Source organism: Oryctolagus cuniculus, chromosome 1 (assembly GCF_964237555.1).
Source record: "Oryctolagus cuniculus chromosome 1, mOryCun1.1, whole genome shotgun sequence".
NCBI classification, from domain to species: domain Eukaryota; kingdom Metazoa; phylum Chordata; class Mammalia; order Lagomorpha; family Leporidae; genus Oryctolagus; species Oryctolagus cuniculus.
Window position 1 is genome coordinate 51,456,989 of NC_091432.1, and position 26,014 is coordinate 51,483,002.

A 26,014-nucleotide genomic window follows, 5' to 3' on the forward strand; every position below is an offset into this window, starting at 1 on the left:
GGCAGAAATCAGCATTGAGATAACACATGAGAGACAGTGACAGCTAGAGGGGAATATTAGAGGATTTCTGGGGTGCTGAATTCTACTTCTCAATGATGGTCACATATGTGGATTCAGTTTAAGAAAACTCATCAAGTTAATCAAGCTGTATACTTATAAGCTAAGTACTTTTACATACAAATGTTAGATTTCAATTCTTAAAAAGAGGTTTTGGAATGCAAAGAGGGAGAAAAGGTAAAAGTCAGAAAAAAGATACAAGTACTTAATATTATACATCAGTCTGACAACAAGTCTACCACACTCTAGGCAATTACTGAGTATTTATCTTTAGATTTTACCATTAGTTTAGATATTTGCTGAGTTGGGGAACATGAATGATGATAAAGTTCACCATGTAGGTTATGGAACCATCTTCATTTAGGTAAGATGTGGCCTTCTCCTTGACTTCATCTGACAGCAAGTTATATTATTTAGCTCACACCAAGTCCAAATTTGGCCTGTTATGACTACTCTATTCACAGTTTAAGAGAAAATAAATCAGCAATTCAGCTGGATATTCACTTAGCAAAAACTGCTATTGGGAAAATGAGCTAAATAAATCTAATAAATAGAGATAACATTTTTGGACTATAAATGATATAATATTTATTAATGTTCACCCATTATTGCAAAAAAATCAGGTTTCAAAACAACATATAAAACATATCCTTCTTCAGAAGAACTGATAAAGAAAAGATATATACACAATGGAATATTATTCAGCTATAAAAGAATGAAATTCTGTGAATTACATCAAAATGGTTACAACTGGAGCCTATCATGCTGAGTGAAATAAGCTGGACACAGAAAGAAAATACCATATGTTCTCCGTTATATGTGGGAGCTAAAATTTAAAAAAATCAAAACAACAGAAAAAAAGAAATGCCTGTGTGTTATGCTGCAAATACAGTGTTTTGTCAAACTTTATTTTAAATCTTTGTCAGATAATTAAGAATTATATACTATTACAGCTTGAATGATTTTGTAACTATTTTAAAATTTACTTCATATGACTGAGTTAAATAAATTTTCATCTGATGATTGTTCATAGGCTTTGCCTATTCTTCTGATGAACTATGGTCTTTTTTACTTCTAATGTATTGGACTCTTTATTTATTGGAACCTTTGATTATGATGTAAATTAAAAATGTGTTACTTCAAAAAAATAAAGGAGTAAAATAGCAATAAAAGAGTTACTTCCTATATAGAATGTCTTGCCAATTGCTTTGCTCTGTCTTACATATTCTTCAATCTATTTTTCTGCCTCTGTGATCACTGGACCACATCAGAAAAGGAAAAAAAAAAAAAACCCACTTCCTTAAAACAGAAATATTAGTCTATTCTGAACTCAAATTACATTTGCAGTATTTCCCAAAAAAAATGTATTTTATTGTTTGGTTTCATATAATTTTCTTTTTCCTTAAAATTAAAAGACATTTTTTAAAACCTAGCTCTTGAATGCTCTGGCTAACTTATTTCAGTAAAAGTAAAAGAAAAATCTTACAGCACAGAAATCTTGTGATACAACTTTAAATGTCAAAGTTTCATTAAAGATATTAATTATTATATCAGCAATAATGGAATATATATAAAAACTCATATTTACCTGATAATGAGGTTTACACCACTGCTTTAAGTCCCAATCCCAAAGAATCATCTGGAAAAAGAAATTCAGTTGATTACACAATAGAATTAAACAAACATAAAGATAAAATGTAGCATTTCAATTGCAGATATCTGAACTAATTTAAAATTTGGGAGAGGAATTGGGAAGGTGAGAATAAAAATAATCTCTAGACAAAACATTTTAGTTAATCTGTAAATGAAATTCAAAAATAAAGAATAATCAGATAATTCACTAAAATATGGTATATTAATTTTTCAAATACTTATTACCACAAAAAGGAATATAAAACCAAAATCACATCCAGTCATAAAAAATATGAAAAAAATCCATGCATCTTCAGATATTGTTCCCCTCTCTCCCTTGTCTTCAAAGGTCCATCTTCATCATTTTTAAAACCAGTGTTAAGGGATGAAATTATTTCCTTACCAGTAAAGCACTTCTGTGCCCGGCTGCTCCACTTCCATTCCAGCTCTCTGCTATGGCCTGGGAAAGCAGTGGATAATGGCCCAGGTCCTTGGGCCCCTGTGCCCGCGTTGGAGACCCAGAACAAGCTCCTGGCTTCGGATCAGTGCAGCTCTGGCCATTGCAGCCAATTGAGAGTGAACCATTGGATAGAAGACCTCTCTCTCTGTCTCTGCCTCTCCTCTCTCTGTGTAACTTTGACTTTCAAATAAATAATAAATAAAAATCTTTAACAAAAGAAAGGAAGGAAGGAAGGAAGGAAGGAAGGAAGGAAGGAAGGAAGGAAGGAAGGAAGGAAGGAAGGAAGGAAGGAAGGAAGGAAGGAAGGAAGGGGTAGAGAGAGGTAGAGCCAGAGAGAGAAAGAGGTCTTCCATCTGCTGTTTCACTCCCCAGATGACTGCAACGACCAGAGCTAAGCTGATCGGAAGCCAGGAGCCAGGAGCTTCTTCTGGGTTTCCCACACAGGTGCAGGGATCCAAGGAGTTGGGCCATCTTCTACTGCATTTCCAGGCCATAGCAGAGAGCTGGATCAGAAGTGGAGCAGCCAGGACTTGAACCGGTGCCCATTTGGGATGCTGGCGCTGCAGTCTGGGACTTTAACTCACTGCGCCACGGCGCTGGCTTCTCTCTCTATATATATATATTTTAAGATTTATTTATTTGAAAGTCAGAGTTACAAAGAAGCAGAGGCAGAAACAGAGAGAAAAACAGAGATCCTCAATCCACTGGTTCTCCCTCAAAATGGCTGTAACAGCCAGAGCTGAGCCAAATGGAAGCCAAGAGCCAAGAACCTCCACCGGGTCTCCCACGCAGCTGCAGGGGGCCCAAGCACTTGGGTCATCCACCACTGCTTTCTCAGGCCAAAGCAGAGAGCTGGATCAGAAGTCAGGCAGCAGGTACTGGAACCAGCATCCATATGGGATGTCGGCACTACAGGTGGCAGCTTTACCTGTTATGCCACAGTGGCAGCCCTTAATAACTATATTCTCAAAATTAAGCTGGGCACGTGCCCTAAGGCCTACATTATTCTATAAGACTACAAATCACATTAGCTAAAATGCCATTTCAATGTTATTGTTTACATGTATCTATTTAATTTGTATTATTTGAATTATATTATATTATATCACCAATAAAAATAAGTGGATCATAGGTTTTCTAAAGCCTAAGGTAATGATAAAAATAGTAACAAGTAACTCAAAATGAATGTTAAAGCTAAATCAGGAACAGAACTCTAATGCAAACAGAATATAAACCTGTAGGCATAATAATCCCATATAAATGTGTAAAAACAAAAATGTTATGAGGACATATAACAGCAACTATCTAAAAGCTGATTTCTCTCTCTTTTTTTAGACCGATCATTCATTCATTCTACATACTTCTGCACATTATCAACTTTCAAACTTTATCAAATAATGACAGGAAGCCAGAAAAACTTCAAACAAAGCATAAAAACCTCTTTGATACACCAACAGAATTTTTCTAATACAAGTACATACTGCTTTATTTTATGAAATTTGAAAATATTTGTTTCTAAAAGAGAAGAGATAAAAACAATAAAGGTGAGATGTGTTTCTTGTAGGCAGCAAATAGATGGGTTTTGTTTTTTATTCCATTCAGCCAGTCTGTGTCTTAGTTAAGGCCATTTACATTCAAAGTGACTTGATAAGTAACAACTTTGCCCTGCCATTTTTCATAACTATTCCGATTGTTTACTTTTTATTTCCTTTGTACTTTTATTGAGAGCTTTCCTTCCTTTATCTTCTTCTTCAGTACTGACCGTGTTTCTGTGCTTCTGTGTGCAGCACATCCTTAAGTACCTTCCGCAGGGCAGGACGGGTGGTGACAAATTCTTTGTTTCTGTTTGTCATGGAAGGTCTTTATTTCACCTTCGTTCATAAATGAGAACTTTGCATGGTATAGTATTCTGGGTTGACTGCTTTTTCTTCTTAAGACTTGGACTATATCTCGCCATTCTTTCCTAGTCTGCAGGATTTCTGATGAGAAGTCTGCTGTGAGTCTAATTGGAGATCCTCCAAAAGTAATCTGGCGTTTCTCTTGTGCACATTTTAGAATCTTTTCTTTATGTTTTACTGTGGAGAGTTTGACTACAACGTGTCATGGTGAAGATCTTTTCTGGTCCTGTCTATTAGGAGTTCTCTGTGCTTCCTGTATTTGGATGCCCCTTTCTTTCTCCAAATTGGGGAAATTTTCTGTTATTATTTCACTAAACAGGCCTTCTAATCCTGTTAGTGGGAATGTAAACTGGTAAAACCACCATGGAAATCAGTTTGGAGATATCTCAGAAATCTGAATATATACCTACCATATGACCCAGCCATCCCATTCCTGGGAATTTACCCAAGGGAAATGAATAAGCAAAGAAAAGAGTTATCTACACTGCCATGTTTATTGTAGCTCAATTTACAATAGCTAAGACATGGAATCAACCTAAATGCCCATCAACTGAAGACTAGATAAAGAAATTATGGGATATGTACTCTATGCAATACTACACAGCAGTAAAAAAAAAAATTAAATCCAGTCATTTGCAACAAAATGGATGAATCTGGAAAACATTATACATAGTGAAATAAGCCAGTCCCAAAGGGACAAATACCATCAGTTTTCCCTTATCTGTGATAACTAATAAAGCACCTAAAAGGAAATCTGTAGAAGTGAAATTGATACTTTGAGAAGCAATGACTTGAACAGCCCTTGTCTTGACTATCAAGGAACAATTTTTTTTTAATGGAGAGTGGGACTGGGAATGGGAGAAGGAGGAGGAGGTTGGGTGGAAGGGTGGGTAGGATGAGAATCACTATATTCCTAAAGTTGTATGTGTGAATTTTGTACTCATTAAATAAATGGTTTCTTTGGGGTAAAAAAAAAAGAAAAAAATAATAAATAAATAGTTCAGGAGATTCAAAACAAAAAAACGTATTATTTAGATTCTGTGGTCCTCAAAGCAAAAGCACTTAAAAGATTAACCATGCTGACAGATTTATGAAACAAGTAACACAAATGATAAATATTATGCTGAAAGAGAGAACAGATCAAATAATTTCCAAAACATACTTTCCATATGACACTTTGGGAATCACAGAATAGAAAAGGCATTAAATGTAAAAGAGTTACATTTGTATACAGCAGTTTCTTTGTTGCTGAATAAATTCAGGCATGTCAAAATCAACTCTTAGTAATGCATAATACACATGAGAAGAAATAACAAATTTTTAATGTGCTTATAACTGAAAATCCCATGCTAAAATATTTTTTTAAAAAAAATTCTTATTTGAAAGGGAGAGAGAGAGAGAGAGAAGAGAGAAAATGAATGTATGAATCTTTTAGATCCATGGCAGGGACCCAGTTACTTCAGCCATCACCTGCTACCTCCCAGGGTATGCACTAGCAGGAAGCTGGAATCAGGAGTACAAGTGGAATTCAAATGCAGGCAATTCCAATATGGGATGCAAGCATCCCAACTGCTATGACAAACACCTGCCCCAAAAGGATCCCTTCTTTTTTTCCTATTTAGTGATTATTTTGTAAATGATGATAAAGACTGGGAAATCAGACATAGAATCAATTCTAAAAGGAAATCCTTTATTTGTGCAGCAAAAGTCTTTGCAAATCAATGACAGTATGACAATAAGTTGCACACTGCTCTTATTCACAGAAAAGAGCTGGTGGATAAAACACATGTACTAGGCATGATTCAATGTTAAAGAAATAGTACAAATGTAAAACTCTCCATTTCTGGCCACAAAGCATACACATCTTTTCAGTTTGCTGTGAAAAAATGAAACAAATAGAAATTTATTAAAAATCAAATATAAAAATCAAATATAAAGTAGGACCAAATATAATAAAAGAGGGTTTGTTTTTTTTTTTTCAAAAAAATGCAAAGAACTGAGGCAGGTGTTATGGTGCAGTGAGTTAAGCTGCCATTTGGGACACTCACATCCCATATTTGTGTGCCAGTTCCAGTCCTGGCACCTCTGCTTCCAATCCAGCTTTCTGCTGTGCATCCAAGAAGGCAAAAGACGGTAGCCTAAGTACTTGGCTTGGAGTAATCAAATAGAGTCCAGGCTCCTAGCTTTGGCCTGGCCCAATCCTGGGTGTTGTGGGCATTTGAAGAATAAACCAGCAGATAGAAAATCTCTCCCCAGCCTGTTTGTGACTCTTGTCTTTAAAATAAACAGTAAATAACCTTTTTTTAAAAAAATGCAAAGAACTGTCATATCTCATGCTTTTTAAATATAATGCTCATCAATTTAGCAACCAATATAGCACTAAAAGTAGTCTTCATTGAGAAATTCTTTATAATTACAGTTATATAATATATATGACGTCTAAGCTTAACCTGAATATTCAAAACCAACAGTCAACAAACAATTGCTACCTTCCCTCATAAATTACCATTTTGGGTGTATTTTTTTAATTAAAAGAAATAGAAAAGACAAAAATATGATTGGATATAGAATGAACCTACAGGGGCCGGTGCTGTGGCATAGTAGGTTAAGCCTCTACCTGCACTGCCAGCATCCCATATGAGCGCCAGTTCAGGTTCTGGCTGCTCTTCTTCTGATCCAGCTCTCTACTAATGGTCTAGGAAAGCTGTGGAAGATGGCACAAGTTCTTGGGCCCTTGAACCTGCAGAAGAAGCTCCTGGCTCCTGCCTTCAGATGGGCCCAGCTCCACCCCTTGCAGCCATTTGGGAAGTCTTCCAGCAAACGGAAGACCTTTCTCTCTGTCTCTCCCTCTCTGTGTCTGTAACTCTGCTTCCCAAATAAATAAATAAATCTTTAAAAAAAAAAGAATGAAACTACAATACAATTTATTTACAGTCATCACTGAGCTGGAAAGATATATCACAAATAATATACATGGTTATAAAATTTGTTTTTTGTTTTTAAAAATTGTGATGAAATTTTTATACCTAAAATTGGTAGATGGCTACCATGAACACTGAACACTGAACGTATTGTGGATGGTACATATATATTAAAAAATTTGGCCAGCGCTGCGGCTCAATAGGCTATTCTTCCACCTGCGGTGCCAGCACATTGGGTTCTAGTCCCCATCGTAGCGCCGGATTCTGTCCTGGTTGCTCCTCTTCCAGGCCAGCTCTCTGCTGTGGCCCGGGAGTGCAGTGGAGGATGGCCCAAGTGCTTGGGCCCTGCACCCACATGGGAGACCAGGAGAAGCACCTGGCTCTTGGCTTCGGATCAGCGTGGTGCACCGGCCACAACGCACCGGCCGCAGCGGCCACTGGGGGGTGAACCAACAGAAAAAGGAAGACCTTTCTCTCTGTCTCTCTCTTTCACTGTCCACTCTGCCTGTCAAAAAAAAATTTAAGAAATATTGGTCCAAGTATTCATTCTCCCTATATAAAAGCAAAGTTTTTAAAAAAAATTTTAGTTCTATGTAAATAGCAAATGCTCTGTAATATGCCTTGTTTCCACATCAGCAAAATTTTAGGCATATAAACTTTAAATTTTGAATTACGGTTTTTAAAAAAGTTAGAGTGATTATGTCACATTTTCAAAATATGATTCTATTACACTTATAAGACACACACTTTGACTAAAATTTTAATTTGGGGGCCGGCACCGTGGCTCACTTGGTTAATCCTCCACCTGTGGCGCCGGCATCCCATACGGGCGCCGGGTTCTAGTCCCAGTTGCTCCTCTTCCAGTCTAGCTCTCTGCTGTGGCCCGGGAAAGCAGTGGAGGATGGCCCAGGTCCTTGGGCACCTGCACCCGCGTGGGAGACCAGGAGGAGGCACCTGGCTCCTGGCTTCGAATCGGCATAGCTCCAGCCATAGCAGCCATTTGGGGGGTGAACCAACGGAAGGAAAACCTTTCTCTCTGTCTCTCTCTTTCACTGTCTAACTCTGTCAAAAAAAAAAAAAAAGAAAAGAAAAAAGAAAAAAATTTTAATTTGGTTTTAGGAATTTCTATTATTATATCTACCTGTTTCTAAACTTACACTATCAGAAATACACTATCAGAAATTATTGTATCTTTGCACACTGTGGTTATATGTTCAAAACTAATTTAAAGAAAAGGAATATTTTATTTAAATAACATAGGAGGTACATACTATTAAATGTCTTTTTAGTTTATTTGATAAAGTGTACCAAAGACCATACCTTTATTTAAATGTACTTTTTCTTTGTGATTTTAAAGTTGAATCCTGATAAAAGTTTCTGTTTGAATATGTTTACAAGTCTAACATGCTTTACAGAACTCTACAAAACCAACAAAACCACAGTGAAACATCAACAGCAAAATCAGGAGATGTTATCAGGTTTAATTACGTCAATGAGGTTTTATTTCATTGTTCCCACTGTAGCCAAAATGCAAAAGCATATATGTGCCCTCAAATCAAACTTACAGAACTGCTACATTTTTGTGAAACTTATAAGATTATTATTATGGTACACCTTTGGATTAACTGTTAGAAATATTATTTTTGGTGACATTTTTCCTGAACTTCATATATAAATCTATGCTAATGAAATTGAATTTCAGTATTTACAACTGTTTTCTACTTCTATACTTTTCTACACAGTTCCAAAAAAGAAAATTATTTTAACTCTTTGATTGTGTTTATCAAACATAAATCAAAAACAAAATAAACAGCCAAAAAGTCTTACTAAAGCTATGCTTTCTAGCTTAAAGTACAAAAATTACAGTAACCTGCATCCTTACATGACAGAGAAACCTATGCAGAAACACTAAGAAGCAGAAGAAAAGGTTAATGTGGGAGGGAGGGTTGGCGGGGGGTGGGGGATAAGGAAGGAAGACTAGTATTACTTGGAAACTAATCTTGTTTACTATTCCTACTAATCAAACAATATGATAATGGAAGTAGTGACTTACACTGCATGCTATGTACCAGCACTACATTAGAGACTTGAAATATACCATGTCCTTAATCTTTACTAGAAGTCTCTGTGGCCAATCTTATTTATCCATTTTAAAGTTGACAAAACAGACACTGCCAACAGTCACATGACTAGTAAGTTGCAAAGAGACATAATGTAAATCTGGATCTGCTTAATTTCAAAGCATTAAGCATTGTTAACTATTATGCAACATTTTCTTATACTTATCATTTACTAAACACTACTATGTCCCAACAATATGCCAAACACTCAAAAATGCATGTAAAAATCACAGCAATTCTGCAAGTGGTTCAATTTTAAATATGGAGAAGTTGAGGCTTAGTGGTTATACTTATTATTCTGCATTTGCTTCCAAGATTCCTTCTTTGCCATTTTTTGTACCCTACAGAGGCTGACCTTATATTCCATATCACTTGAGTAACCTTGCAGCAGGCTCCTGCTTAGCTTTGGCCAATGGGAGCAAACAGCAGGAAACTGGAGATTGAAAGGAGACAGAGATCACTCCTTGCCTACGCATCAGTTGTCTCTGGCAACAGCTGTGTTCTTCCATGATTATAGCTCTTACCTGTTGCCTTCCCTTCACAGCTTCAGCCATCACTAAACTCTGCAAACACCATTTCCCTTCTTTCAGTCCCTGGTGAGATTAACAGCTTCCCAAAGGGGCTAGTTTCAACCCTACTTATCTTCACAAAGAAGACTCTTTATTCAAATATTTTCATCAGAACCACCTTTGAGTGAATTCCTTTTCTCTCTGGACCCTTAAATGATACTAAGTTCTGTCACATGTCAGCTGGCACAGGGCAGAGCCAGATCTTAACTCAAGTTTATTAACCTCTAATTTCAGTATCTTCTACGATGCTAAAAGAACAGGTTATCTCTACTTTCAAAACATATCTCTACTTTTAAAAAATACTTTCAGAATATGAACTCTTCTCATATCTTCACTGCTCTTACTTTAGCCTAAACCACCATAATCTCTTGCCTAGATTAGTACTATAGCCTTCTACATACCCCGTTTCCTCTTGCCCAACCATAATCTATGTTCAACACAGCAGTCAAAGTGATCCTTTTAGACTTTTAAGTCACATCAGGTCATGTCTCTGTCTACATTCTCAATCATTTCCCAGCCCACACAAAAACTCTGAGCTTTGAACAATGGCCTCTACAACTATACTGGTATACCTCCTGTTCCTTGAACATGCCAGTCAGTTCAATAAAGACCATTTCCCATATCTTTGCTTTTTTTTTTCCTTAATAAATTCAAAATAAAATAATAACATAACACTATTCTCAGGTCTGATTTTCTGAAGCTGTATTGATATATCAGATTTTATATAATATGTATATAATTTTTTTGGTCAAGTACAGAATCAGAAAAAAAGACATTTTAAAGAAAAGGGAGGGGCCTGCACTGTGGCACAGTGGATTAAAGCCCCAGCCTGAAGCACTAGCATCCTTTATGGGCGCAGGTTCTAGTCCCAGCTGCTCCTCTGCCAATCCCACTCTCTGCTATGGCCCGGAAAAGCAGTAGAAGATGGCCAAAGTCCTTGGGCCCCTGCACTCACATGGGAGACCCTGTAGAAGTTCCTGGCTCTTGACTTCGGATTAGCTGAGCTCCAGCCGTTGCAGCCATCTGGGGAGTGAACCAACAGATGGAAGACCTCTCTCTGTCTCTTTCTCCACCTCTCTCTCTAACTCTTTCAAATAAAAAATTAAAAAGGGGGGGAATAATCATGGTTAAGGAAACTAAATAAGAAAGTATTGAAGTTACATACTATTTAAAATACATAGAGTTTTAACCTGTACAAGTACCCATTCCTTAAATCTCTCTATGATACTGATAAAACTAAGTGTTAAACATTTTTTATACTTTAACTTTCAGAGGACTGTTTTATTTATTTGTTTGTTTGAATGTTCTGAAATTGAGTAAAGTGCCTACTTTTTTTTTCAGAACTACCACAGAGTTATAAAACAATCTATGTAGCTGAAATCTAATTAGTGTGTTAACAGAATTCAAGTACTATGAACAATTTTCTAAGTGTAATGTGAAATAGCCTCTATTTTACTAGTAATCTTATTCTTTCTAGGTATTTTCAAGTTTCACCTACTTACTTCTCTCCCCTATCTTTTAGATATATTTCTTGGTCCAGGTTTCAACTGGTTTCTCTAACCTATTGAGTGAACTTTTTTACATTTCGCACATTATTATTTATTAATTCATTTATTTTCAAGATTTATTTATTTGAAAAGAAGAGTTACAGCGAAAGAGACAGAGAAAGTGTGTTGGCGGGGGGGGGGGGTCGAGAGAGAGAGATAGAGAGAGAGAATCCTCCATCCACTCCCCAAATAGCTGCAACAAACAGGGCTAGGCGAGGCTGAAGTCAGGAGCCACAAACTTCTTTCAGGGTGGCAGATGCCCACATGGGTGGCAGAAAGCTAGACCGGAAGTAGAGCACCTGAAATGCAACCCAATGCCCATATGTTATGTTGGTGTCACAGGCAGCACTTTAACCAGATGCACTTTAACAAGATGCCAGCCCCATGAGCAAACTTTTATCGCCATTTGTGATACAGTTTTTACATTCCACCAAGAACTATACATTCCAAGAAAAGAAATCAAAAATAACTGAAGAAACTGTGATTATAAGCCTTCTAGGAATATAATTTCTATTTTACTCATATCTTTTTTTGGGGGGGGTTGTAATAAAATTTTCAGGATAATTTTAAGCAAGTAAGAGATTAGATTTGTAACAGCAATATTTAAAGACCTTACTAAGATACTTGAACAATTCAGGATCACATGAAAATATACTAATATCATAGAATCCCATGCATGGCTTACAATCAAGATTGCAAACTTAGCTCTAGGTCTGAAAAGATAATCTTAAAGAGAAATCAAAAGCTAAGGTCCTTTTGGGGAGATGGCAGATTTGCCTAAATTGTTAGTTTTGTGACCAAATCTAGAACTGTCCCCATCAATCAATACAATAGTGCAAGTAGTATCATGCTAGAACCCAAGCTGTCAACAGTGTATCAATCTAATAACCACTGAGTTATGACTCAGAGGAGGCTAGGTTGCTCTTTTCCCCCAAACAAGTCAACCAAACACATCAGACTTATTGGTAAAACAGTTAAATATAAAGAAAAATAAAAACTAACAGAGGCACACTCTCTGAAAGAATGTCTCTGTTTAGGAATTCTGTTCTTGTCTCTTTTGATATCTATGCCTCTTTAATGTGTTCAGACAGTGAACACTTATTTTTCAAATAATACAAGGAGAGTCCTAATGTTATCTTACCATGGGCAGAGGTCATAAATATATTTCATCATTAATCTGTAATCTCTGTCCCAAGAGCAGTAATGAAAAGAGTTAGAATACTCTGCTGGGAAAGAGCTTGAAAATTCCCTAAAGGGGCTCAGTTCCAGGCTGATACTCCTCAACAGTCTGCCTACTCTAACTAGCCCTTCACCATTATAATCATCAACACTAGTATGGTCCAAGGACTAATCTGACTGTTGAAGCTTTCCGATTTTGGACAAAGGATGGGGAGCATCATAGATAATATCTAAATATTTTTGCAGTTGTGCATTTTAAAAGGAATAAATGGTGGGTGTAACTTTTTAATCAGTATCTGTTTTTAATGCCCTGAAATTTCTGTTTCACTGCAATTATACCAAAGAAAGGAGGTATCCCAAGTCCAGCAAACCACAGGCAACCAAAGAGAATGCAAGTTTGTATGGCCTGGTGCCGCGGCTCACTAGGCTAATCCTCCGCCTGCGGTGCTGGCACCCCGGGTTCTAGTCCCGGTTGGGGTACCGGATTCTGTCCCGGTTATTCCTCTTCCAGTCCAGCTCTCTGCTGTGGCCCGGGAGCGCAGTGGAGGATGGCCCAAGTGCTTGGGCCCTGCACCCACATGGGAGACCAGAGGGAGGCACCTGGCTCCTAGCTTCAGATCAGCACAGTGCACCGGCCATAGCGGCCATTTGGGGGGTGAACCAACAGAAGGAAGACCTTTCACTCTGTCTCTCTCTCTGTCTAATTCTGCCTGTCAAAAAAAAAAAAAAAAGTTTGTATGTTTACTATGCTAGGAACTCTGCTGGAGCTTCAGTCCTACAAGATCAGTATTACTATTCTGATTTTCTAATTTCATGAAACCTAGGTTTGTTGAGTGAATAGATGGCTCAGTTTTTAAAATTCCTCCTCTCCTTCTCCATTCCAACCTAATTTGATCTAGGTATTTCTAATTTTCTATCACCACTGCATTTTTCACATTTTATCCTATCAATGATCAGTTTTCACATTTTTATCACATCATTTTTTAATAGCTTCCTCCCAATTTTCCCTTTAACATTCTATCCACTTTATACAAATCTTCAAAGCCATTTTTATCTTGTTAAAATATCATGTAGGGGCCAGCACTGTGGCGTACAGTAAAGCTACCACTTGCAGTGCCCACATCTCATACAGGTGCCAGTTTGAGGCCCAGCTGTTCCACTTCTGATCCAGCTCTCTGCTATGGCCTGGAAAAGCAGTAGAAGATGGCCCAAGTGATTGGGCCTCTGTACCCTCGTGGGAGACCCAGAAGTTCCTGGTTCCTGGCTTTGGATTGGCCCAGCTCCAGCCGTTGCGGCCATTTGACATGTGAACCAGTGGATAGAAGACTTTCTCTCTCTCTCCCCTCTGCCTCTGCCACTCTGTCTTTCAAATAAATAAATTTATATTTTAAAAAGATACAATCCACCCACCATACAATTAATGTCTTATGTGCAGCTGTACAGCCATCACCACAGTCAAAATCAAGACTTTTTCATTACCTCCCCCAAAAAAACCGTCGTTAACTAACGTTAACACAGAGTATTTTTCAGCTGATGTGAATTTTAAAGCTAAGAATTCCAATCTTTTCATTTTACACATAATGAAAACAGGGACCACAGAGAGTAACTATTGTCTTTCTTACCTCTGCCTAACTTTACTCAGCTAAAATATCTGTAGACTTCAAGGAAACAAATAAGCCATTTAGTCTTAGGTGAGACAAGCCTTTATAATTCTACCAACCCATCTTCCAGCCAAACTCACATGTAATTATCTCCTCAAACCAAAAGTAGGGGGTGGGGAGAATCTAGCAACAAAAACTGCTTGGCACTTTCTAATTGTATTGGCATCTTTCTGTTTTCCTGGGTTTCTAGTCTCTATTTCCTATTTCTTAATCCCTGTTATATATTTACACTTAAAATAGAAGAAATATTTGAAGTCCACAATGGAAGTATTCCTTAAATAATGAAGCTTTTTCCTTTAAAGCAGTAACTGCTTTCAAGCAACAATCAGAAATTAGGTTATTCAATCTCACAAACACACTACCAAAATGGTAAAGACTCAGGACCAAAATAAAGAACTCAGATTTTGCCAAATGGCTATCTCCAAAACAATAAAAGGCCTTTCATACAAAAAGTATATAGGAACGGCCGGTACTGTGGCGGAGTGGGCTTAGCCTCTGCGGCCCCGTCATCCCATATGGGTGCCAGTTCAAGTCCCAGCTGTTCCACTTCCAATCCAACTCCCTGGTAATGGCCTGGGAAAGCAGTGGAAGATGGCCCAAGTGCTTGGGCCCCTGACTGGGGTTGTTAGGGAGGAAGTTAGAAATTAGCCTATGTGTGTGAGAAAGGCCTAAGGAAAATGACATCTGCAGCAGTCCAGCATCTGTACCCAGCATCTGCATTTCAAAGTCCTGCCTAGTCCCTGATAACCTTCCAGGCAGTCCCAGTCCAGCCCCTTCTACCTGGCCTGATGAACATCCTTCCTCTAAGGCAGGCACCCTAGAAAGAAGCCTTTGGCCAACACCAGCAAGACTTCCCCTGGCAACCTCAGTGGTAAACTGAATTTTTCCTATTTACACCCAACAAGTTCTTTGTTCTGGAGGAGAAAAAGGAGGGTGGAAGAGGAAAGGCAGGAAGCCAAGACCCATTCTCTTAAAAACCCCAGCCTAAATGTAAACCAAGCAGCACTGTCTCAGGTTCTGTCTGGAGAGGAACCATCTGTTCTTACAGATGTCCTACCCCTAATAAACCTTGCTACTTTGCGTTCCACTGCTCTCTGTCTCATGCCTAAATTCTTTCTTGCACAAAGACAAGAACTCCACAGCTTTTCTACAGTGACAGAGTGAGAGATCTGAAGAAGTCCTGGCTCCTGGTTTCGGATCGGCGCAGCTCTAGCCATTGAGGCCATCTGGGAAGTGAACCAGCAGATGGAAGACTTTCTGTCTCTCCCTGTCTGTCTATAACTCTACCTCTCAAATAAATAAATAAATCTTTTTTTAAAAAAAGTATACAGGAAAGTAGCACAGGTATTTCTAAGAATGTTTACTTATCACTTGTGTGAAATTCCTTTTTACAGATAGACTGAAATATTAACAGAGATACACTGACCAAGGACCCTACCTGCCTTTATTTTAGAAATGAAAGTTAAATTTACAAGATACAAGTATTCAAGAAAATAAACAGAAAGCATCAAAGTAGATTTGAGGTAACCAATAATCTTATAAATAAATTTATACAAACTAATTTACTTAAAATGAAAGGTTGTCATTTTTATTTGTCAGATGGAAATTATTCAAATTGCCAGCAGTATCTATTTGACATTGCTAGGCATTAGTTGAGTAAACATGTTTTGTCATGATAACTGAGTTTAAAATTAAGAAAACAAAGATACTGGGAACCTCTTGTCTATTAAAAATTAGATTCCCTAGGGATCATCCTGCTACCCTAAACTGATAAGACAAAATATTCTAAAGTTTCATGTCTTGCATAAGCAAAGTGGCTTTTTTTAAAAACTTTAAACATACAGATAAATTTACATTTTTAGAAAAACTTCACAAAGTAGAGGACCACTAAACACCAATTTTCTGTGTATTAAATTTCACAGAAGAAGCAAAGTCATGGAATTAGAACTGAATTGACTACTATAGTGTGAAAGAAACTGAGACAGCAAAATCAAGTGTCAAGTAACTTCTAGAGATGCTATTTAAAATAAGAGCAACTACTAACTGTTTATTATGGAATAACATTTTTTCCCAAGCAATGGCACTTTCTGTGCCACACAATAAAAACTAGCATTCCAGCTCAAAATCCATGGAAAAGAAAATAAATGTGGTTATCCAGATTGTCCATAACACAATGTATACATGTATTGAAACGTTTCACTGTGTCCCATATATATGTACAAATTTAATGTTCAGTTAAAAATAAGGATAGGTACAGATGTTTGGCATGGCAGTTAAAATACCAGTTGAGACACCTGCATACCATACCAGCGTGCTTGGGTTCGAATTTAGGCTCTGTTTCTGATTTCAACTTCCTGCTAAGCACATCCTGGAAGCAGCAAGTGATGATTCAAGTAGTTGGGACTCTGCATCCCATGTGGGAGACCCAGCTGAGGTTCCTGGTTCCTGGCTTTGGCCTGGTCTAACCTTGGCTGTTTTGGGCATTTGGGGAGTGAACCAGTGGGGAAGACTTTTCCATCTCTCTCTGTCACTATGCCTTTCAAATAAAATTAAATAAATCTATTTTTGAAAGTTAAAAAGAAATAAGATAATTATATTAAGGACCTTCAATGATAAAAGCATTAAATTTAAAAATATTTCTGGGGCTGGCAAAAATATTTCTGGGGTCAACACTGTGGCGTAGCAGGTAAAGCTGCCGCCTGCAGTGCCAGCATCCCATATGGGTGCCGGTTTCAAGTCCTGGCTGCTCCACTTCCAATCCAGCTCTCTGCTATGGCCTGGGAAAGCAGTACAAGATGGCTCAAGTCCTTGGGCCCCTGACCCATGTGGGAGATCCGGAAGAAGCTCCTGGCTCTTGGCTTCGAATTGGCACAGCTCCACCGTTGCAGCCATCTGGGGAGTGAACCAGCAGATGGAAGACTTCTCTCTCCTTCTTTCTGCCCCTCCTTCTCTCTCTGTGTAACTCTTTCAAATAAATAAATAAATCTTTAAAAAAATAAAAATATAAAAATATTTATATTTTCAAATCAATAGTCTTTTTTTATTAGTTAACAGTTGCTTATTTATTAGGAGGCCAATGCACACCAACATGGCATTTTGCTGAGTAGAGAGTCTAGCACAGTGTTAACTCTTGACTACAAACTACTAGAGAAATAAACTACTCTACTCTTTTGGGTATGGTGATAGTCAATGAGAATAACTGAATAAACCATTAGGCTGCCAGTATGCATATCAGTGTAGGCACTGTTTACTAATTCACTAACTAGTTATATAAATCAGATATAAAATTACGTATCTTAAGCCTCAGAAGACAAGGTCTGATTTCTTTCTACTGTGATCCCAACATCTACCAATGAATGCCTAGCACCTAATAGCTGCCTTCCAAATATTTGTAGAATGAATTAACCTATAAATATCATTTGTCCCACTTAATAAATTTGAAAATTTAGTTACAGAATCTGTTAATACCACTAATAATTAACATTTTTTGAGAGTTCACTATAAGCCATTATCTCACTTATGACTTGAAACAATTTTCTGGTTTTTCTAATTTTTACAATAAACTGTGACTGACAGAGCCAAAGGAACTTGTCCAAGCTTACATGGCAACTTGGTGGTAGAGCCAGAATTCAAACCATGTATGACTACAAGATCCATAATTTGAATGACAGTATTATACCAGAATATTCGTAATTTATTTTTATACACACTCTCTACTACATAAATCTCTTTAATCCTATAGAGAATAGCAATTTACAAAAATATTAAAATAATTAATTTTCATTACAAATAATAGTAATAATACATTATTTTCTTTCCTGAGGCTGAGTTCTTAACTTCTTAAAACAATGTAAGCTTCTGTTATACAGTAAAACAAGTTTATGCAGAAGTTATGGATTACTGGTTTAGAATACCAATGACTGAATTACTTCTGTTCCAAATGTCAATGTAGAATAGAATGCACTGTCTTAAATTTGTTATGTTGTAAAAGTATATTTCCTAAAATGACATTTCCTAAAATGTGAAATACTATAAAAATGCTGATCAAATGATATCCTATCGTCTAAAGTACATGCTGTCAGAGTATTCACACTTAGAATAGTTATCAAGTGTTATTACTGTGCAAATAATCTTGCTGTCTTCAGATCCACTTTCCAAGTGGCACTTTTCCCTTAGGAAGCTAAGGGATTGCATCAAAAAGTTGTCATCTGGCTTTTGTGGGGTGAGGACTATAGGAGGCATCAGTAGGAGGTAAGAGGGCAGGAGGAGAATAAGGTCAAGTTATCTACAGGCCAGGAGGCTGAAGGCCCTTCTTTACAGAGCAGGTTGACAGTAGCTGGATTCCTCCACTGTAAGTCCCAGCTGCTCCTGGAGACCCTGTTCCTATAACCATCTTTGTATCTTCAAGCTCTGGTTCTAAGATGGAGCACTTTTTTAAATAGTTCTTCATTAAATGATCCTCAATCACTACATTTGAGTGTGTGCCATTTGTTTCTTGCTGGGACCCTGAATGATAAAGTCCCCAAATAGATTAATTTCCTTTGATGATACAGACCTTGTTTTTTAATTTCTTTTTTATTATTTTTGGCATCCAGCATAAATACCTACATGTAAATGAAGTATACTAGAAAAAAACACTAAATCCTACCAATAGAGAATTATTGTTCTGTGTTTGATAAACATACTTAAAAATAAATGAGTAAGTATTTAGCACAAGTTTGACAAACATTTTATGGAAAGGGCCACATATGATAAAAGACAAATTTATTTCCACAAAGTATTTCATTAGCAAAATTCAAAACACAATGAGTATAATTATTTGTAAGGCAAGTCTATCAAGTGAGAAGAATAGAGTTCTTTTGCTGGGAGAGTACTTCATTTTAATTAGAGCTCTAAGTTGCTACTTGTATCATCAAAATCGATGTAAATCTATAAATATTCTTCTGTAATGAGACTTTACAAGTTTCATGTTTGAAAATGACTTTTCACACAGCTATCCACTGCCAAATATTGGTAACAGTCCACAAGTATTTGATCATAATTGAGCATATTCATCACTTGGAATGTATTTATGGAATTCTATTAGATTCTTCTGCTGACATTTGCTTTTTAGCAAGTTATTACACTGTAGATAATCACTTCCAACTGAAGGTTATATGGAAGTTCCTCGATTGCAGTTAAGTGGATTTTGAAATATAGCAAATCCTTAACATGCTTTGAGGTCTGAAAATTGCTGCCAGAGCTGTAATTTCATCTAGGAAATGTTAAGTGGGGCAAATCTGTGTGGGAATAGAGAATTCACTTCTTGTTGTAACTTTTGGCAACATGTAAGTACAAATCAGCTTAACATTACTTGTCATTAAAACATTCATTATCATCAACATGAATTTTACCACTGTATAAATTTCACATTTTAAGCTCTGTTATTATTTATAACTTTAGGCTGAATTCTTTAAGCAAAATCATCAAGTCTACAGCAAAAGATAATCTCCAAAGTTATTCAGTGTTAAATAATAGTGGTTGAAGGTGGTTCTTCTCATTCCAAAAAATTTCATTTCCATTTCTGATCTCAAAAATTACAGTAAATAATGGGAGGAATACAAAAATTATCTATACGAAACTGCAAAACTTCCTGGTTTGGGGAGATAAGGAGGAGGGAACATAAATAAGGGTGCATACTCAAAGAAACCTAGAGCATTCAAGTCTAAGTAGACACAAAAGATAATGCTGATATTCATAAAAATAATGAATAAATGAAGAGGTCTAGGAATAGCAAGTTTAACAAGAATACTATCATATACAAGAATTCAGGTATATAAAGTTATGTAAAAGAGCTAAATTAGGGTGTCACTGTTTATATTCCAAAACACTCCTTTTTCCAAAGGATTTACTGCAGTTCTTTCAAGTAATATCATCTACAAAGCTGTAATAATTATCTACATTCAAGTTATTAAGGCTCAAATGAGATAATATACATCAAGGGCTTATATATTACTATAGACACTGGTCTCAAGAAATGTTGGGGGGCCAGCACTGTCGCACAGCGGGTTAAAGCCCTGGCCTGAAACACCATCATCCCATGTAGGTGCCGGCTCGAGTACCAACTGCTCCTCTTCTAATCCAAACTCTCTGCTATGGCCTGGGAAAGCAGTGGAGGATGGCCCAAGTCCTTGGGTCCCTGCACCCACGTGGGAGACCCAAAGCAAGCTCCTGGCTCCTGGCTTCGGATTGGCGCAGCTTCAGCCATTGCAGCCATCTGGGGAGTGAACCATTGGATGGAAGACCTCTCTCTCTCTGTCTCTACCTCTCTCTGTAACTCTGTCTTTCAAATAAATAGAATAAATAAAGAACAAAAAGAAATGTTCGTATGATTTATTAGTATTATTGTTGTCAATTAATTCTGGTGATTTAAATGATTGTTTACAATAGTCCAAGAGAGTTCATTAATAAGCCGGAACAGACAGCAGAATCCAGAGAGCTCTAGGCAGCCCAGCCTAGTTACCATCACACTCCCGAAGGAACTACAGTTGCCACGGCCTGCCTTTCTCACCACCACTGCAACCACGAGCAGTGAGGCTGAGACCTAGCAGCTGCCTGCCGCTCCTGACCTCGGAGGCTGGGGAACTAAGTATCGCTCCGCTGCCATACACAGGGAGCAGTGGCTCAAGCAACCTCACCAAGTTGGCAGAGAGACAGAAAGATCATCACAAGGAAGGTTTTAGGAACAATAAAATGGTTCAATTTAAGAAATGGATATGGGCCGGCGCCGCGGCTCACTAGGCTAATCCTCCGCCTTGCGGCGCTGGCATACTGGTTTCTAGTCCAGGTCAGGGTGCCGGATCCTGTCCCGGTTGCCCCTCTTCCAGGCCAGCTCTCTGCTGTGGCCAGGGAGTGCAGTGGAGGATGGCCCAAGTGCTTGGGTCCCTGCACCCCATGGGGGACCAGGAGAAGCACCTGGCTCCTGCCATCCGATCAGCGCGGTGCGCTGGCCGCAACGCACTGGCCACAGCGGCCATTGGAGGGTGAACCAACGGTAAAGGAAGACCTTTCTCTCTATCTCTCTCTCTCACTGTCCACTCTGCCTGTCAAAAAAAAAAAAAAAAAAGAAATGGATATGGTTTCATCAACTAGAATGGCACCAAAGAAGACAGATGTATAGATGTATTTGTATCCCAGCCAGCCATAAAGAATAACCCTATGAAGTTCCTTTGCAATGTAGGAGTTGGAAAGACTGGAATCTGATGTTGAAGGAGAAAAGTTGCAAATGTTGCAGGCCCTGGAGAAGTTCCAGTGCAAGGTGGAAAATATGCAGCAGATTTTAACCAATATACGCACACCATCCACACTAAAGGGGTCTCTCCACGAAATTACCAGAATTCCCTGAATAGAAGGAGTGAGGAAAAGAAAGAGGTACCATGGGCCCAACCACACCAGCCTTGCTATAGGTGAAACTTAATACATGTAGAGACCCTGCGCGTACTGATCACAGTATTCCAACCCTCCTATGCAGGCAGACGTGATGGAAGATGCTGATAACCAGGATGGAGGAGAACAAGGTACACCAGTGAGACAGAGTACGTATGGGGTTGTAGAACATAATTCTGCCATGGCCTCCTTGCCAAAGACAGCCTAGGGATGAAGAGGATAAGGAAATGCAAGAAGATGAGACCCAAGGTCAGGGGTCACCTCAACATCAGTGGTGCCACAACATCAAAAACCCACGTATATGTCCAGAAAATCCTAAACCACAGGATGACAGAGACAAAAGCAGCAAATCCGCCGACTGAAAATTTGTCCCTTCCTGAGACTGAGCAGGGTGGGGCTGAGTAAATGCTGGCTTACTATTTGGTTTAACAAAAAGAAATGAATACAAAATTCCAGCAAAGAGATGAACAGAAGATGGCAGCTGAAGACCTAAGTGCCTGCTTTTTGCCCACTGACCAGATTTGTAGAACTATCTGCATTGTCTGTACAGCACTGGATTTTTATTATTTTTATCTGAAGATACCACTTTCTGGTAAGGACAAACATTTTTTAAAGCCTGGTTTTTCTATACACCTTCAATTGTTTTCAAATTCTTGCATATGGGGTCAAGTTGAAATTTTTAAAAACTTCATTTTTCATTTGTAATAAATTACAATTTGATCTTTTTCAAAAAATTCAAACTGCAAGCACCTGTTACAAAAGATCTGAAGTAATCATCCAAAAAGAGAGTTAAGGAACAATGAAAACTGGTATTTTTTGAACAGTAGGTATAAATTTAGATTATCAAATTACCAAGGAAAAAATGAATTTTAACTTTCTCAAATGCAATTCAGAAAAAAACAAGTATTCTTGAAAGAGGAACTACCCCTGTATTCCATGAAGCACCTTTTGAAGTTCTTGCATTCCTGACTGAGTCTTGTAAAACCCCATCTTGTACCCATATTACCTTGTCTAAAGTCTTATTTGTTTAAAAAGCTGTTTTTTCCTAAAATGTTATGTTATTTAACATAATCTAAATAGGACAGGAAGTCCCTAAAACATGTTTCCACTTTCACTCCATCTTATTCAAAAATAAAAATAAATAAGCAATAAGACTTCATTGGCATGGGGTAAAAAAATTTTATAACAAGTTTTGTTTTTCAATTTCAAAAACAAAACATGATTTATTCATCTAACATGAAGTAGAGGGTTAAAAATTTCTGGTGTCTGTCTGAGTTCTCCCAGAAAAAAGTATTGACTTTAAGGTTTTATATACATTCTACTTACTAAAATATTTGAACACCTAATTGAGTTGAATAAACATGGTAGAAAATATGCTATTCATTATCTCTTTGAGGAAAATAAAAATAATGAAAATAAGGACTTTTTAAGGCAATTTTATAAGCCATTGACATATTTATAAATTTATTTTTTAACTGCGCTAAGAGAAAATGTTTTAAAGCCATATGGTGGCTGTGGCCACCTTGGGAGTTCTTGCTCTTCCCCCCCATCCAAAAAAAAAAAAAAAAAAAGGATACTTTAAGTTTCTAGTTCTCTTTTCAATTAAATTACCTTATTTCTTTTAAACATAGAGGCATACAAATTCTCTGATAGAAAACACTGAAGATACAACACTGGATGCTTAGTTTAACATTTATCTAAGGAAATCAAAGTTACCAGAATCTCAGATAATCACAATTTTCATCTTAAGGAGATCAGAATTGGCATATGAAAACAGTATGTCAACTTTATGAACCCAATGATTAGATTTTTGAACCTAAAAATTACACTTCCAGTTTCTTTAACAACATGGAATTCACTTTGTTATACTTAATATGATCTCATAATACCACTCTGATTTTCCTTAATCTTCTCTTTTCCTTAAATATTTTCCTCTGTGCTCTCAACACTTTCATTTCTCCTTCCTCCTTTCTTTCTTTTCCTAATGTATAAAATGATTTTAAAATATATACTGATGGGGGCTGTTTCCATAGTGCAGTAGGTTAATCCTCTGCCTGCAGCGCCAGCATCCCACATGGGCACTGGTTCTAGTCCTGGCTGCCCCTCTTCCAATCCTAGCTCTCTGCTATGGTCTGAGAAAGCAGCAGAAGATGCCCCAAGTGCTTGGGCCCCTGCACCTATCTGGGAGACTGGGAAGAAGCTCCTGGCTCCTGGCTCCTGGCTCCTGGCTTCAGATCGGCACAGCTCCAGCCATTGCAGCCATCTGAGGAGTGAACCAATGGAAGGAAGACCTTTCTCTCTCTCTCTCTCTCTCTCTCTCTCTGCTTCTCACTGGCTGTAACTCTACCTTTCAAATAAATAAATAAAATATTTAATATATATATACACTGATGAAAAATGTATGGATATATTCTTTTTTTTTTTTTTTTTTTTTTTTTTTTTGACAGGCAGAGTGGACAGTGAGAGAGAGAGACAGAGAGAAAGGTCTTCCTTTGCCGTTGGTTCACCCTCCAATGGCCGCCGCGGCCGGTGCGCTGCGGCCGGCGCACCGCGCTGATCTGATGGCAGGAGCCAGGAGCCAGGTGCTTTTTCCTGGTCTCCCATGGGGTGCAGGGCCCAAGGACCTGGGCCATCCTCCACTGCACTCCCTGGCCACAGCAGAGGGCTGGCCTGGAAGAGGGGCAACCGGGACAGAATCCGGCTCCCCGACCGGGACTAGAACCCGGTGTGCCGGCGCCGCTAGGCGGAGGATTAGCCTAGTGAGCCGCGGCGCCGGCCTGGATATATTCTTAACTTTAAAATCACATGCACTGGAAGATGGCGGAATAGTGAGGGCGCGCACCGATAGTCCGGGAAAATTTAGTTTAATAAAAGGGGAGTTACGGTAGCCTCAGAAAAAAGAACCAGGAAAATATTGCAGAGGAAGCTCTTCTGGATCAAGTGGCTGTGAATCGGAGGACCTACTGGGAGAACAAGGTCGCCCACCGCGCGGAGGCCGAGCCCTGGGTCCGAGCCGCGGAAGCCGCAGGGTCTGCGCGCCAGTGCTCGAAGGGGAGTGCGTGCAACATAGACAACAGCGGGGAGACTTGGGACGTCCAGGGCTCCGAGTCCACACATCTGCGCTGGAAGCGGAGGTGAGCTCAATAACCCGAGACACTGGTGGGGAAAACGGGGGTCAGAATCTAGAGGGAGGCCGGAAAGTGCAGCAAACTCACTACCAGAAAGAAGGAAAAAAAAAAAGCTTCAGAGTTTCTCTTCCCCCTAACCTTGCAAAGGTTGCAGGGCTGCAATTCTTGAAGAATTCCCAAGAGACAAAGAGCAGGCCCCCTCTCTGGATTTACATATCATCAGCGGAGAGCTAAGGAACTGAGTCACTACAATTCAGTAGCCTAGGCAACCCAGTGGGCGTCCAGAGGAGCCTAAACGGACTCTGGGGGTAGAAGCCAGAGACTAGAAGCTAAATACCATCAATTCTGCACAGCTATGCCCTGCGGTGTTACTTACCCCCTGAATAAATAAAATAAATAAATAAATAAAAAGAGAGAGATTTACCACGCATAATCTGAGGGTGTCACCTTTGCACAACCTTAACCAGGAAGAACCAAGCAGAGCTCTCAGCCCGCACCCATCTCAGGCCTCCAAGGCTCCTCCAACAGAAGGCAGTCCACTTAACACAGACATAGTATAAAAAAAAAAAAAAAAAAAAAAAAAAAAAAACGCACAGTGACGCAAGAAGAATTAACTATGCCAAGTAACAAACACAGAAATAGAGGGAGCAAGATCAACGATGACACTATGATGCCTCCAAATAAACAAAACACCCCAAACCAAGATTATGAAGATGATGAGATAGAAGAAATGCAAGATACGGATTTCAAAAAATTTATGATAAGAACATTTAGAAGTTTTCAAAAGCAAATCCTTGAACTACAGAAATCCTTATTGGACAAGATTGAAAATCTCTCTCGTGAAAATGAAATTTTAAGGAAGAATCAAAATGAAACTCAGAAACTAGTAGAACAGGAAAGTGTGATAGTGAAGAGAAATCAAAATGAAATGAAGAGCTCAATAGATCAAATGACAAACACATTAGAAAGCCTTAAAAACAGAATGGGTGAAGCAGAAGAGAGAATATCGGACTTAGAAGATAGAGCACAGGAAAACATACAGTCAAACCAAAGAAAAGAAGAGGAAATTAGAAATCTAAAAAATATTGTTGGGAATCTACAGGATACTATTAAAAAAACCAACATTCGAGTTCTAGGAGTTCCTGAAGGCATGGAGAGAGAGAAAGGATTAGAAGGCCTTTTTAGTGAGATACTAGCAGAGAACTTTCCAGGTTTGGAGAAGGACAGAGACATCCTAGTACAGGAAGCTCATAGAACCCCCAATAAACATGACCAAAAGAGATCCTCACCACGACACGTGGTAATTAAACTTACCACAGTGAAACATAAAGAAAAGATCCTAAAATGTGCAAGAGAGAAACGTCAGATTACTCTCAGAGGATCTCCAATCAGACTCACAGCAGACTTCTCATCAGAA

General features: G+C 38.3%; 1 protein-coding gene across 1 annotated transcript in view; it reads right to left on the bottom strand.

The window, feature by feature from the left end:
* The window catches only part of PDE3B (phosphodiesterase 3B), a 190,382-nt gene that overhangs the window by 81,952 nt on the left and 82,416 nt on the right, over positions 1-26,014 (bottom strand). Inside the window, exon 2 of the mRNA XM_002708827.5 lies at positions 1,646-1,696. Within this exon, the coding sequence (XP_002708873.2) occupies positions 1,646-1,696 (51 nt within the window). The remainder of the gene's footprint in view (positions 1-1,645; positions 1,697-26,014) is intronic.